This window comes from Protomyctophum bolini, assembly GCF_963924005.1.
Source record: "Protomyctophum bolini genome assembly, chromosome: 23".
NCBI classification, from domain to species: Eukaryota; Metazoa; Chordata; class Actinopteri; order Myctophiformes; family Myctophidae; genus Protomyctophum; species Protomyctophum bolini.
The window spans coordinates 24,524,826-24,540,653 of record NC_137884.1 but is presented as its reverse complement, the minus strand read 5'-3'; the positions used below and the strand labels follow the sequence as shown (position 1 = coordinate 24,540,653).

Sequence of the window (15,828 nt, the reverse complement as noted above, 5' to 3'; positions counted from 1 at the left end):
ACTTTTTTAGATAAGTAACTATAACTATAACTCTTTACTTTTTAAAAGTAACTTGAACTCAGTAACTTGAAGTAACTTGAACTCAGTAACTCAGTAACTCAGTAGCTTGAACTCAGTAACTCAGTAACTTGGCTCTTACTATCCAGTTGTTCTAAAGTCTTCCAAAGTAACTTGAACTCAGTAACTTGAAGTAACTTGAACTCAGTAACTCAGTAACTCAGTAACTTGAACTCAGTAACTCAGTAACTTGGCTCTTACTATCCAGTTGTTCTAAAGTCTTTCACTCGGTGAATCGTCACAGCGATATAAATGCCATTAAATGGGGGTCCGTAGACGAATGCATGTCAAACTGGGGGTCCTTGAAATGAAACGGGTTGAGAATCACTGCTAGAGACGTACAAATCTTCTCTTATGGGGGTCCCTGGCATATCTTTTCAAATGGGGGTCCACAGGGCTAATTAATGTCATTCTGGGGGTCCTTACATTTGGGAACCTATAGTGTCTTAGTGAACTGAGAAGAAGGCAAAAGTTGAGTTTATTTATTATTATGAAGTTTACTCTATATTTCTGTCTGAGTAGTTTAGTTCTGAAGGTGACCTCTGTGTGATATATGGTGTGGTAAATGTATTCTGCTGGGCTTTTAGCAACACATTAATAATGTGGATAATGATCCAAAAGCATTTAATATGCAAAATAATATAATCCATCGTGTGTGTGTGTGTGTGTGTGTGTGTGTGTGTGTGTGTGTGTGTGTGTGTGAAGAAAGAAAATAGAAATTAAAAACACAAACACGGAGCGTCCAGAAGGCGGTCAGACCCAGGGTTGCCAAGTTGGCTTGTATCCCGCCAAGGTTAATTACTTGTTTTTTGTTTTTTTCCCAGAGTTGCGTTTTTTGGGCTTGTTTAAAAAAATTGGGTGGCTTGTTTTGAATATCAAACAAGCCAACATTTCTTTGATGCAATAAATACCCATTTGGGGGAGTGTGAATCACACTGAGTGACAGAATGGGTCTGGTGCCAACATTTCTTTGATGCAATAAATACCCATTTGTGGGAGTGTGAATCACACTGAGTGACAGAATGGGTCTGGTGTCTGGTGCCAACATCTCTTTGATGCGATAAATACCCATAGGTTTGGGGGAGAGTGAATCACACTGAGTGACAGAATGGGGTGTAATATGTGTCCTTCTGAGAGACAAAATCCATGTTGTGTAATAGTATAATAAACGACCAAAACATTCATAATTCATTATATATACAGTATATAGTATTTATAATGATAAATGCATCAAATATGTATTTATTAGTATTATATTGCGATACTATTGGTCTTGCTTTGGATTTGAATCCTTTTTTTTCTCTCAAAAATGATTTCTTTAAGCATTATGTTCTACTTTAGCTATTGAAAAATAGCAGATCTACAAGCTCTGAGCTTGTAGATATTGTTTTAAAATCTTGAAAATGTGGCGCAAATCTTTGAATATATATTATTTCAGAGCGAATGTTTTTAACTCAAATCTTTGTCTCTCGGCGCTCCCTGGAACAACATATTTTCAGGGGGGGGGGGGGGGGGGGTCGGCGGCCAAATACGTCCTTGCCATGAAAATGTTAGAGAACCACTGACACAGAAACATGAGGTTTTGCAGAAAACTGCCAGGATTTAGAAAACATTCGTAGAATCGGGCTCAGGTCTAAATGCAGTAAGGACCGCAGAGACAAAATGCACCATCTGTGCAAACCTTTACTGTACTGTTAGTGTTGGCCAGTTGGAATTGCGTGGGTTGTGTCCATATTATAGATGGTCTCGATGGGGGGTCACTAGCCTTCAGCTCAGTACATAGTATACGTATTGAAACTGGATGACAGATGTAGCAAAGACATCTCGTTAACCCGAGTTAAAAACATTCACTTTGAAAGAATATATATTCAAAGATTTGCGCCACATTTTTACAATTAAAAAATAAATAGCAGACCTACAAGCTCGTAGCGCGCCACTGTGAGCTTGTAGATCTGCTATTTTTCAATAGCTAAATTACAAGATAATGTTTAAAACACCAAAAGGGGGGTTCCCGCCCCAAAATGGGTTAAGCACACTAAAGGTGCCTTAATGCGTCATGTCAGAATCCCCTGATATAAATAATAACTTCTGTATAAATGAGTAACACAATATGCTGGCCTGTCGACCTGTGTTTTGGAGGCATGAAGGATAAGTTCCCTTTGGATGATGTGATCTTTTCACAGAGCTCTGGTGATGTTGAGCAGCTGGCTGGCGTTGGGAGGGAGAGTTGGGTCTCTATTTGCGAACGCAGTGAGCACTTACTATGAGACCTAGCAGATCATGTCTGTCCGTGCGTGCGTGTGTCTGTGTGTCCCCCCTTTGTGCCCATATATGGAGCTGAGTGACACTCCATATTTGGACGTATAGCTACTTACTATGACGAGACCTAGCAGATCATGTCTGTCCGTGCGTGCGTGTGTCTGTGTGTCCCCCCTTTGTGCCCATATATGGAGCTGAGTGACACTCCATATTTGGACGTATAGCTGCTTTGGGGACTCCTTATATGGTTATGGCTAAGTTAAAAACTTAACTTAAAAATAACTTAACTTAAAAAAATAATAACTTAAAAATAAATCTTAAAAAAACCCAAATATGTACGAGCTGCGTTCGCTTCCCGCGTTTGCGCGTCTTACTGGTACTAATGGACACACATTTTGGTTTGTCTAATTTAATGACGGAGATCTCTCCCGTGGCGATCTCTCCCCCGTGGCGATCTCTCCCCCGTGGCGATCTCTCTCGTGGGCGTTTCACATTCCTTCCTCCTGTACAAAAAACTGGATTTATTGCTCTGGAATCAGTTTATTAATTTTCCATCAATGACAAAGTTTTTAAGCTATACATTTTTGTCACATTCACCTCTTCACAGCACTGTCATAGTACTTCACGGATAATGACATTAAAAATAATATTCTCTTTTATAGCTTCCACAATATTCTCCTTTGCGTAAACATTCATAATATAATTTTTGGTTTTCTGGAACAGACATATCTTATTGTCCAGTGAAAAACCAAAGCTGGCTCACTGCTTTACTTCATGATGTAAGGAGACCTTCATTCTTCAGCGTGAAACAGGATGAACGTGGAAGGATGTCAGTCTCTCTCTTTCCCACTCTAAGATACCGGAACAGTTTTCTCAAGCTTGGGCAGATTTATGTCACAAAAATATTCCCCCATTTAAATGTCATTGCGGACCTGCACATTTGTGTGAATGGAAATGAAATACAACCAACACCAACAATAAATCTGGAGGGAAAATACTCGCCAAAGTACATACAGAATTTTAAATGTCACATATTTTATGCCTCTGGGCTATCATCTTAACAGCATTAACCCATTCAGAACGGGAACCCATTTTTGGTGTCAGCATCATGTCATGCTTTAGCTATTGAAAAATAGCAGATCTACAAGCTCATAGCGCGCCACCGAGTGGCGCGCTACGAGCTTGTAGGTCTGCTATTTTTGATAAATCGAAGAACGACTGATATTTTTTTAGAATCTGCAGATCTCAGGTCAGAATGGGTTCATCAGACCAGTGTGTGTCCAGTGGAAACCTCGTATGAATCTGATCTCAGGTCAGAATGGGTTAATGTCTACTGCGTCCATATTTACAAGAGGATAAATATTTCATGAGATAAGTGGATTGTCTTCCAGTCCAGCTGTGAGCTATAAGGCGTTGGTCAAATTACATATTCTAGTCGTCGGTGTAGGACAGCTTCATCTTGATCATAGAATCCAATGCCAGATAAGCAATTTGTGGAATGAGTCATCTTTACGCATGCAGAGACTGCAACATTTCCGTGGAGCATTCACGAAGCTTGTCGCCACGGACGATCTCCATGTCAAGTGGAGAATGTTTTACGGCGTGACATTAGTCAGCCTCATCAGTCCGTGTTCGTGAGCAACGCCTTTAAGATGCAACAGGCCGGGGCGGTGGGAGGGAGGGAGGAGGGTCGAAAAGGGCACTCATGTCCTGCAGCAGAGCAGTTTGTGAAAGACATTCCGGAACTCCGTGTTGAAGGCGGTGTAGATGATGGGGTTGACGGCACTGTTGACGTAGCCCAGCCACGTGACCACGGAGATCAGGGTGGGGCCGATGGCGCAGCTCTCACACAGGACCTTGGTGACGTGCACCACGAAGAACGGCGTCCAGCAGGCCAGGAACACGCCTGCAGGAGACGGGAGATAACGTTTAGCACGGGCCTAGTGGCCAACACAATCTGTACATATCGTCTAGAAGGACCTCCACCGTCGCGTACTAAAGACGTCTGTGGACGTCCTGGGGCATCCTCAATGATACCGGGCGAGATAAGAACATTCAGAATTTTTTTGGCCCGTTACGATACGATTCCGATATACTTCAATTCTTGAAATTAAAACCGATGCAGTTACTATCTCGTTACACCCCTATGTGCAAGTGTAGTTTGGAGCGTTGCTCTCAACAGGGCACGTACATGCAAACATGTAGCCTACTGCATGCAAGTACTACTAAAAAGCCAAATAGCTGGAAGTGGTTTAGCTATTTCGTTTGTTGTGTAGTACACACAACGCAATTATGCATGCACACTCTCTCTCTCTCTCTCTCTCTCTCTCTCTCTCTCTCTCTCTCTCTCTCTCTCTCTCTCTCACACACACACACACACACCGCTGCCGAGGATATTAGAGTCAACATTAAACATTCTCCTTCCCTGCCGACATGACTATTATTATGCATAATAGTAATGTGAGCCTTTCATATCTTCTCATTGTCATGACCGCTTAAAGATTCAGATGTCAACAATATGTATAAGAATATTCCTACAGAGTGCCTGCAGTGGGTGTTTAAAATGGAAATTATTTCATATCTCTGACCTTGAGTATACAATGAGACAATGTTATGGTATTTTCTTATTGGCTCCTGGCTGGACTTGGAGACTTGGAGATTTCTACAAGCTCACAATTTGACGGTTTGAGGTCACATGATCCCATTGGCTGACACTGACAGCCACCCCAGAGCATTATCCTGACCTTAATGCTATTGTTACATATTATGACAATTATGAAAATTGCCCAACATAATGCAAGTTAGTATCCGGCAGTTTCTCAATGCTGGGTGGGGACTGTTGTGGGAAATATGAAGACTCAAATCTATATAGTATATGGTTCCATGCTAGTCTGTCTGGTCGTGTCTGTGAGCAAGGACACCTTGGCCTGAAAGCCTCTCAATCCAATCAAGTTGTATGTAAAAGGCTATGTCACACCTTTTGTTTGTTATGAGACCCTGCTGGGCCTGAATAGGTATCACTAGGTAGTTCCTGTCTCAGGAGGAGGGGCGATAGCCAAGACAGCCATTGTATTGTACCTTTGTGATGGTCATGTTTATCTGTGGACCTGCTATTGGGGTATAAGAGAGGACCTAGAGAGAAGCTCAGGGACTGGTGGGAGGGAGACCACGAGAGAGAGATGGAACTGAGAGAGAATGTTGAGGATCCAGGCTAGGCCTGCTAGACTGAGAGATGTTGTTTGCTTGTTGCTGTTCTTCTGAATAAACTTCTAAGATATACATTCACCCGGATGGACATATATTATATAACAGGACCCATACTCAACATTTCTAATTCTAACATAAAATGTTGGTGTACTCATAATGCCCGAGTTGATATTCTGGCAAGTGGACTATTTGGTTTTAGACCATTGATGTGGAGACTTCATCATTCTAATCAATAATGGGAAAAACAACTATCTCCAAAGTTAGTTAGGTGGTCTGTGTAGGTGGTTTAGACATGAAGTGCTTTTTGATACTTTTCATTAGTTCAATATTTGTAAAACACACACTTAATGTAAAGGGTATTGAATATAGCACTGGTTTATTGAAAGTAGAAACATTTAGATAGCTGGTTTCTGTTCGACAACAATATCTAGACTCTAGAGGACTGACTAGAGAATCCGAGCAACCTCGGTGAGCAACCTTGAGAGAGATTACTGTACCCCGGAAGTATCTCTTTCCTACCAGAAGTGTGCCCTTAGGTCATGCAAATGAGTGTGCTTTATGTGTCCAATTAACAACCCGCCCATGAGTCAAGCCCACTGGTCCAGCCACCTGGAATCGGGCCCTTAATGTGTATATTGTACCAGGATTTATGAAATGAAAACTTGAGTTTTCATTTCATAAATCCCTCCCTGTTCAGGAGCCCTTGTATATCATAAGGGATGTGCCGATGAGACATTTTGGCCGATATCCGATAATAATTAATTGCTGTTATGGCCGATAACCGATATTACCGATGTCGACATGATCTCATTCTGTATTTAAAAAAAACACGCATAATAATTTTGTCCATTCTGGGTGTCTGCACTGCAGGCTTAGGCAAGTCAGATTTAACTTAAATATCTTTTTATATTTAATATTGTGAGCTTGTAGATCTGTTCAAGCTGATACTTTGGGCTTGTTTATCTGTAAAGACAGACCAGTCCAGATTGATTAATCGAACCGATGCCGATTAATCTAAAAACAACTGTTTGCCGATTAATCTCACATCACTAATATCATCAACTAGTTACTAGTGAACACTGAACACTCACCCACAACAACCGGGAGGACTAGTTACTATAGTGAATAACTAGTTCCTAGTGAACAACTAGTTACTAGTGAACACTCACCCACACCAACTAGTTCCTAGTGAACAACTAGTTACTAGTGAACACTCACCCACACCAACTAGTTCCTAGTGAACAACTAGTTACTAGTGAACACTCACCCACAACCACCGGGAGGACCTTCATGGCTTTCCGTTCTCTTCCGCTCACTCGACTGCTCTTGCTGTTCCGCCGTCCCCTCTGTCTGCCTCCTCGGTTGGCCTTCGCCTGCACGCCGTTCTCTCGGCCCCTCCCCCCGGCCCCCGCCGCGTCCTTCTGTCCGCCGCCGTCCGCGGCGTCCGACGCGCTGTCCACCTGCGTGGTCATGGGGTCGCTCTCCGCCATGACCCTGAGCTCGTCCTCCGTCCCGGGGGTGGACCCCGCGGGCGTCAGCGGGGTGGTGGCGGTGGACGGAGAGGTCATGGGGCTCTGCAGCCCCTCCGCCGCGGGCACCATGAGGTCCGTGGCCGTCGTGGCCTTCTGGGCGCCGCACAGGGCAGAGCCCAGACGGAGGGAGAGGGTGGGCCGGCGGGTACGGCCTCCACCGGCTGCTCCTCGCGCCACCTGGGACGGACGACGGCATTCACTTCTAGTTCATTTTTTACTAGTTACTAGTTTTTTACATAATATTACATTTAAAAACGGTGTATTTTGGTAACTATAACTATAATTGACATGATCTTGAGGCCTACAAAATCGGAAGAAAATAAGAAACCCCCCCCCCCCCTTATAAACTGCAGGTCAACTAGTACCAACAAGGTACTAGTGCTGCTAAATGCCTAAATTGTAAATTCTAGGTCGACTAGTGGATTTACTAGTCGACTACTTGAATAGTGGACTAGTTGCTTAACCCATTCTGGACGGGAAGCCCTTTTGGTGTTAGCGTCATGTCATGCTTTAGCTATTGAAAAATAGCAGATCTACAAGCTCATAGGGCGCCACCGAGTGGCGCGCTACGAGCTTGTAGGTCTGCTATTTTTTTGAAAAATCGACTGACATAGACACATAGCTTTTTTCAGAAAACTGTCAGGATGTAGAAGACATTTTTAGAATCTGATCTCAGGTCAGAATGGAAAACTGTCAGGATGTGGAAGACATTTTTTTTAATCTGATCTCAGGTCAGAATGGAAAACTGTCAGGATGTGGAACATTTTTAGAATCTGATCTCAGGTCAGAATGGAAAACTGTCAGGATGTAGAAGACATTTTTTAGAATCTGATCTCAGGTCAGAATGGAAAACTGTCAGGATGTGGAAGAACATTTTTAGAATCTGATCTCAGGTCAGAATGGAAAACTGTCAGGATGTGGAACATTTTTAGAATCTGATCTCAGGTCAGAATGGAAAACTGTCAGGATGTAGAAGACATTTTTTTGAATCTGATCTCAGGTCAGAATGGAAAACTGTCAGGATGTGGAAGAACATTTTTAGAATCTGATCTCAGGTCAGAATGGAAAACTGTCAGGATGTGGAAGAACATTTTTAGAATCTGATCTCAGGTCAGAATGGAAAACTGTCAGGATGTGGAAGAACATTTTTAGAATCTGATCTCAGGTCAGAATGGAAAACTGTCGGGATGTAGAAGAACATTTTTAGAATCTGATCTCAGGTCAGAATGGAAAACTGTCAGGATGTAGAAGACATTTTTTAGAATCTGATCGCAGGTCAGAATGGAAAACTGTCTGTAGAAGAACATTTTTAGAATCTGATCTCAGGTCAGAATGGAAAACTGTCAGGATGTAGAAGACATTTTTTTTAATCTGATCTCAGGTCAGAATGGAAAACTGTCAGGATGTAGAAGACATTTTTAGAATCTGATCTCAGGTCAGAATGGAAAACTGTCAGGATGTAGAAGACATTTTTTAGAATCTGATCTCAGGTCAGAATGGAAAACTGTCAGGATGTAGAAGACATTTTTAGAATCTGATCTCAGGTCAGAATGGAAAACTGTCAGGATGTAGAAGACATTTTTTAGAATCTGATCTCAGGTCAGAATGGAAAACTGTCAGGATGTAGAAGACATTTTTAGAATCTGATCTCAGGTCAGAATGGAAAACTGTCAGGATGTAAAAGACATTTTTTAGAATCTGATCTCAGGTCAGAATGGAAAACTGTCAGGATGTTGAAGACATTTTTTTTAATCTGATCTCAGGTCAGAATGGAAAACTGTCAAGATGTAGAAGACATTTTTTTAAATCTGATCTCAGGTCAGAATGGAAAACTGTCAGGATGTAGAAGAACATTTTTAGAATCTGATCTCAGGTCAGAATGGAAAACTGTCAGGATGTGGAAGACATTTTTAGAATCTGATCTCAGGTCAGGTTAATGCCCTACCTGTGAGGAGCCGCGGCTCCGTCCCGAGCTCCAGCGCCTCAGGCCTTTGAACATCCAGTAGTAGAGGAGCAGCATGACGGGACACGGCACGAAGAAGGAGCACACGGAGGAGTACACCACGAAGCGCTCGTTCTCCAGCTTGCACACGCTGGGGTCGCGGCCGGGCACGCGGTTCAGGCCCAGCGCCACGGGGCTGGCCACGCCCAGCGACAGCACCCAGGTGGCGGCGATGAGGGCCAGCTGACGCACGCTGAACTGGTTCCTGTTGTACTTCAGAGGGACCACCACCGCTATGTACCTGGAGGACATCATAACATTAGTACTTCAGAGGGACCACCACCGCTATGTACCTGGACGACATCATAACATTAGTACTACAGAGGGACCACCACTATGTACCTGGACGACATCATAACATTAGTACTACAGAGGGACCACCACTATGTACCTGGAGGACATCATAACATTAGTACTACAGAGATACCACCACTATGTACCTGGAGGACATCATAACATTAGTACTACAGAGGGACCACCACTATGTACCTGGAGGACATCATAACATTAGTACTACAGAGGGACCACCACCGCTATGTACCTGGAAGAATGTACCCTTTAGTACAAGTAAGACGCGCAAACGCGGGAAGCGAACGCAGCTCGTACATATTTGGGTTTTTTTAAAGATTTTTTTTAACTATTTTTTTTTAAGCAAAGTTTATTTTTTAAGTTAAGTTATTTGGGATTTTTAAAGATTTTTTTAAGTTATTAACACATAGACTGCTACAGGTTCTAGCGGACCCTGGCTTACTGGTGCTGAAGGCTTAACATGGGCTTTTTGAACTTTTTGGGGGGCCCACAGCGAGGGGCCTCTTATAGCGAGAATCACAATCGCATAAATAAAAAGAAAGCCCAACTTGTCCACTTCAATTTAAAAAAAAAATTATGATTCTACCATCTTCCATTCTGGAGATATTGACCTTTTTCTAACACCTGCTTTTGCCTGCACGCTGCTTGTGAAAAAAAACAACAGAGATATGGAGGCCTGAAGTTGACAGACATTTCAGTTCAGTTTTTTTAGTTCAAAAGACCGATATAAAATTGAGCACAAATAATATCCTATACAAACCATATACCGAATGAAAGCCCTGAATGTCTACTTTTAGGAGGAAAACAGTACACATTGTACACATATACAGTTTGTCACTAATTGGCTATTGAATGCAGCTTGCGCCCACCAGAGAACTTTAGAGAAGGCATGGACCCGAAGAACTATTATTCACAAAATAAGGCCTATAGCGACATGTACATACTATATACCGTATGAAACAGTAGACTCTCTGCTTTCATAAGAAAAATACCACCCAGAAAAATCACACCCCTGTGAAGTGAGCAGTGCAATTGCACTGCTCACTTCACAGGGGTGTGATTTTTATTATTATTACAGTATTAGTATTTTTCTTATGAAAGCAGAGAGTCGACTGTTTCATACGGTATATAGTATGTACATGTCGCTATAGGCCTTATTTTGTGAATAATAGTTATTCAGGCCCATGCCATCTCTAAAGTTCTCTGAAAAAGATAATTTTAGAGAGCATGGACCTAACAACTAAATATTCACAAAATAAGGCCTATAGCGACATGTACATACTATATACCGTATGAAACAGAATACTCTCTGCTTTCATAAGAAAAATACTAATACTGTAATAATAATAGAAATCACACCCCAGTGAAGTGAGCAGTGCAATGTTGCACTGCTCACTTCACAACATTGCACTGCTCACTTCACAGGGGTGTGATTTTTATTATTACGAGTAAGACGCGCGAACGCGGAAGGCGAACGCAGATCGTAAATTGCAATAACAATTAGAATAAATTACAGACATGATCTGCAGGGTGTCATAGTTAGTGCTTGGACCACGCCAGCTCCATATATGGTCACAAAAGACGCCATCACACTCATGTCACCATGACTCAGCCATAACCATATAAGGAGTCCCCAAAGCAGGACCACGCCATCACACTCATGTCACCATGACTCACAAATCACTCAGCTCCATATATGGGCACAAAAGGGCCAGGTCCACATATACAGTAAGCGGGACAGACAGACACACACACACACACACACACACACACAGACAGACAGACAGACGTGATCTGCTAGGTCTCATAGTAAGTGCTCATTGCATTCGCAATTACAGTATTAGTTTTTTTCTTATGAAAGCAGAGAGTCTTGATGCACATTATCTGATCATAAAACGGACTTGGAAACTTTCTTCAATCGTAGCCCCATATGTGCCCTCTCCCTACGCTCATTGAACTCATTCTGTGATTCGAGCTACAAACAATCGCAGTAACGGGGGGGGGGGGGGGGCAACTAGGCTTTGAGGAAATGATCTTGCATAATCAACATTATTGTCGATTGTCGTGTGCCGCTCCAAACATGTCCAGACATACCACTAACCTCATCGATCCAGTCTCGCGTATCTATAAGGTGAGACGCGAGACTGGATCGGATTGTGTCTGGACATGTTTGGGAAAAAAACAAGAAAAACAACGAGATGGATGCGGCAGCAGCAGAAGCAGCACGTCAACGTATTTGGAAGAAAAAAAACGAGAAAGCACCACCTGTCGTTGCAAGACAAACACCCGTATGTTGCTGATAGACAGATAATAATCGATCCGATTTTGTCCTGCCGTTCATTTTATCACATTAGGTGCAGGGCAGGCTGCTCGACGGTGAGTTTATAATAGCCTGTTGTAACGAGAAAGGGGGATGGATTGGATGGTTGGATGCCAGCAGCGCAGCAGCAGTACGGCTTGCGATCAGCGACCAACGTATCATGGCGGGCCCTCGATAATGATGTGCAATCTGTCCATGACTAACTCCACATGTGTCTGGCAAACGTTACGTTATGAAATCAAATGCCGATCGTTGCAGGTTTATATACGGGCAGAGAGCAAATCGCGTTGTATCTTGTTCCGAGAATGAGAGCGCAAGCCTTGCAGTTGAAAGCAGTGGGGACTCGGGAGTGGGGGGGGAACTGCCAATGCGATCCAAGAGGAAGAGACCCCCCCCCCCCACCATTCTCCCTCGGGAGAAACCATGTAGAAACAGGAGGGGAGGGGGAATCGAGTGTATTCACACAAACAAGAGCATTGTCCCATCCATTTTAGATCCCCTGACATCTGCGTTGGTCTATGCCGGACGGCCGTATCCATTACGTCGTACGTCCTCGCATAGACCAACCAATAGGCGGTGCCAGACGCTTCTCAGACCAACACCTCTTTTCAGCAGGGGGGGGTTTTAACTCTTTTTAGAGCCGATCGGTGTTACATTATGAGTTGTCCGGGCGCAAATATAGTTGAACTATAGTAATCAATAAAAAAACGTTTTTTGGCCCATAAAACGTATAAAAACGTTATGCGCTTCTTGCGCTTGGCTATAATAAAACGTTTAAAAACGCTTTCAGCATTCTATGAGTTAAGTGGTGCAACCACTTCTAAAACCAGCTTGCAATGTCCGTGTACCTGTGTACGTCAATGAGCACGAGTATGTTACTTATTAATAGCAGTAGGGGGCGCCAGAAACGGAGAGAGGGGTAGTGCTGTGTCTCTACTGAGAGAGAGAGAGAGAGAGAGAGAGAGGGGAGTTGCACCACTTGGTTCACACAGGTGTGATTTTTTTTTTTTAAGTTAAGCTTTTTTAAGTTAAGGTGTGTGTGTGTGTGTGTGTGTGGTTTTTTAGTTTGTGATACAGCTGCGCCCTCTGGTGGCGGGCAGGTGGTGTTACAGCGTGACACACAGACAGACAGACAGACAGACATGATCTGCTAGGTCTCATAGTTAGTGCTCACTGCGTTCGCAACTACAGAGGGACCACCATATATGTACCCATTAGTACTACATAGGGACCACCACCACTATGTACCTGGAGAGAATGTACTACATTAGTACTACAGAGGGACCACCACCGCTATGTACCTGGAGAGAATGTACTACATTAGTACTACAGAGGGATCACCACCGCTATGTACCTGGAGAGAATGTACTACATTAGTACTACAGAGGGACCACCACCGCTATGTACCTGGAGAGAATGTACTACATTAGTACTACATAGGGACCACCACCACTATGTACCTGGAGAGAATGTACTACATTAGTACTACAGAGGGACCACCACCGCTATGTACCTGGAGAGAATGTACTACATTAGTACTACAGAGGGACCACCACCGCTATGTACCTGGAGAGAATGTACTACATTAGTACTACATAGGGACCACCACCACTATGTACCTGGAGAGAATGTACTACATTAGTACTACAGAGGGACCACCACCGCTATGTACCTGGAGAGAATGTACTACATTAGTACTACAGAGGGACCACCACCACTATGTACCTGGAGAGAATGTACTACATTAGTACTACAGAGGGACCACCACCGCTATGTACCTGGAGATTAACATTTTCAACGCAATTAATCCATGCCTTGATGACCCGCGCCGGGATAATAAATCCCATAATCCCATAGACTCTAACTAACCCCATCTGGATGGCAATAATAACCAACCATGTGTTGGTTCTTAATTTCCATAAAAGGCTGTTCACAATTCACCCTTTCGTCAGCCTTCTGATTGGTCCCTGACTGACTGACCAACCAGCTCAGTCTCTTTCTGCCTTGTTCCGCCCTGGTTCTCACACTAGTTTACGTTGAATTTGCTAAAACATCATTTTTTTGGAAAAAACTAAAAACCAAACATGATATGCGCTGCACCTGTGATGTTCCTTTTTACTGACACTTAGTTTAAAATAAGAATTGAATGGACAGAATATCAATACGAAGCAACATGTTATTTCAATGGTAGTGCAGGACGGAGACTTGGAGAGAGAGGATTTTTACTACTAGTTGTGGGTTTTTCCATAGGCAGAGGCTCGAGTCACATGACACGACAACAGGGTGAGATACGCTAACCGGTGCTATACTGACTGATAGGCCTGTTATATGTACAGTACATACGTGTGGTTGCAGTAAAGGAAGTGAACAGTATACAGTATAATGTTGAATACTCTGGATGCACACATGCCAGTGCCAGTATGTGCTATATGCATGTACTGTTACTGCATGCATGTATGTGTGCATGCATGTATGTGTGCATGCATGTATGTGTGCATGCATGTATGTGGGCATGCATGTATGTGGGCATGCATGTATGTGGGCATGCATGTATGTGGGCATGCATGTATGTGGGCATGTATGTATGTGTGCATGTATGTATTTGTGCATGCATGTACGTGTGCGTGCATGCATGCATCGCAGCACAGAGATGCGTGTTCTGGAGCCGTGCAGCTCTTGTGATTATGTAATGTTCTGTTGTGACACAAAGCAAACATTTGTTAGAATACTTTGACCACACTACCCTCTTATCATTTAAGAGAAGATTTTTACGGCTCTAGCAGTGATTCTCAACCCGTTTAATTTCAAGGACCCCCAGTTTGACATGCATTAGTCTACGGACCCCCCGTTTAATGCCATTTCTATCTCTGGGACCCCCAATTTATATTGTAAAATCAATTTAACTCTGAGAGTGTACAAATGGAACCAAATGGACCCGTTTGGTTCCATTTGTAGTACACTCTCAGAGTTACAGACCCATAAAGGGTGCATTTGGTTCCAAACTATATCATTTAGCTCATGGGGACCCCCTGGAACTCCCTCAAGGACCCCATGGCGGTCCCCGGACCCCCTGGAACTCCCTCAAGGACCCCATGGCGGTCCCCGGACCCCCTGTGAGAGTACGTACCTGTCAACGCTGATGGCACACAGGTTGAGGATGGAGGCTGTGCACAGCATGACGTCCATGGTCATCAGGGCGTCACAGAGGTTGCTGCTCAAGGTCCAGATGCCTCCCAGGAACTGGACGGAAAATAGTTTCGGTTTATTTTTTATTTATAGTGCAACATCACCCCAACATCACAACCTGCCACGCCATCTATGGACCTCGCTAAACCGTCTGCGCTGTGGCGTGGGTCGCTTCAAGTCATCTATGAAGAAGTGGGGCCTATCGGATAGCGCGGCGTGCGAGTGTGGCGAGCCTGAACAGACTGCCGAGCACATTATCACAGACTGCCCCCTATACAGCCTACCCTCAGAAGCTGGCCTTTTTGACCTAGGACCAGAGACGAGGGCATGGCTGCATGACACTGAGTTGGCCATCTGATGATACACGAAAGAAGAAGAAGATCACCCCAAGGGGTCTCTGTGCACTTCACAGCAAAAAGCAGAAAATAGCACAATGACACAATAACAAGCATAATACGCGCAGCATCTCCTTGCCTCAGAGTACACGTAGAGCGGCAGCACCAGCACGGCCAGCAGCAGGTCGGCCGCGGCCAGGCTGATGATGAAGTAGTTGGTGGCGGTCTTCAGCGAGCGCTCCGTGAGCACGCTCAGACACACCAGGACGTTTCCCAGGATGATGACGAGGATCAGAGGCACGCCCAGGACCAGCGCGGGGTAGTTGTAGTCCCTGGGCTGCTGGTAGTTGTAGTCCCTGGGCTGCTGCGGCGGCGGCGGCACAGCGGGAGGAACGGCGCCGGCGGACGTCACATTGTCCATGATGGAGACGGAGGCCCCGAGCTGTACTCGCCAACTACACTTAACATCTGGCACATCAGACAGATTTTATTTAAGACATTCTGACCTGAGATCAGATTCATACGAGGTTTCCACTGGACACACAACTGGTCTGATGAACCCATTCTGACCTGAGATCAGATTCATACGAGGTTTCCACTGGACACACACTGGTCTGATTA

General features: G+C 44.0%; 1 protein-coding gene across 1 annotated transcript; it reads right to left on the bottom strand.

Annotated features, from left to right (window-relative positions):
- Positions 1–4,019: 4,019 nt before the first annotated feature.
- Positions 4,020–15,628, bottom strand: drd4-rs (dopamine receptor D4 related sequence; the record flags this gene model as incomplete). Its single annotated transcript, XM_080757492.1, has 5 exons — positions 4,020–4,222; positions 6,791–7,232; positions 9,001–9,298; positions 14,814–14,926; positions 15,347–15,628. 5 exons carry the CDS (start codon positions 15,626–15,628, stop codon positions 4,020–4,022), a joined length of 1,338 nt encoding a protein of 445 aa, XP_080613618.1.
- Positions 15,629–15,828: the final 200 nt, after the last annotated feature.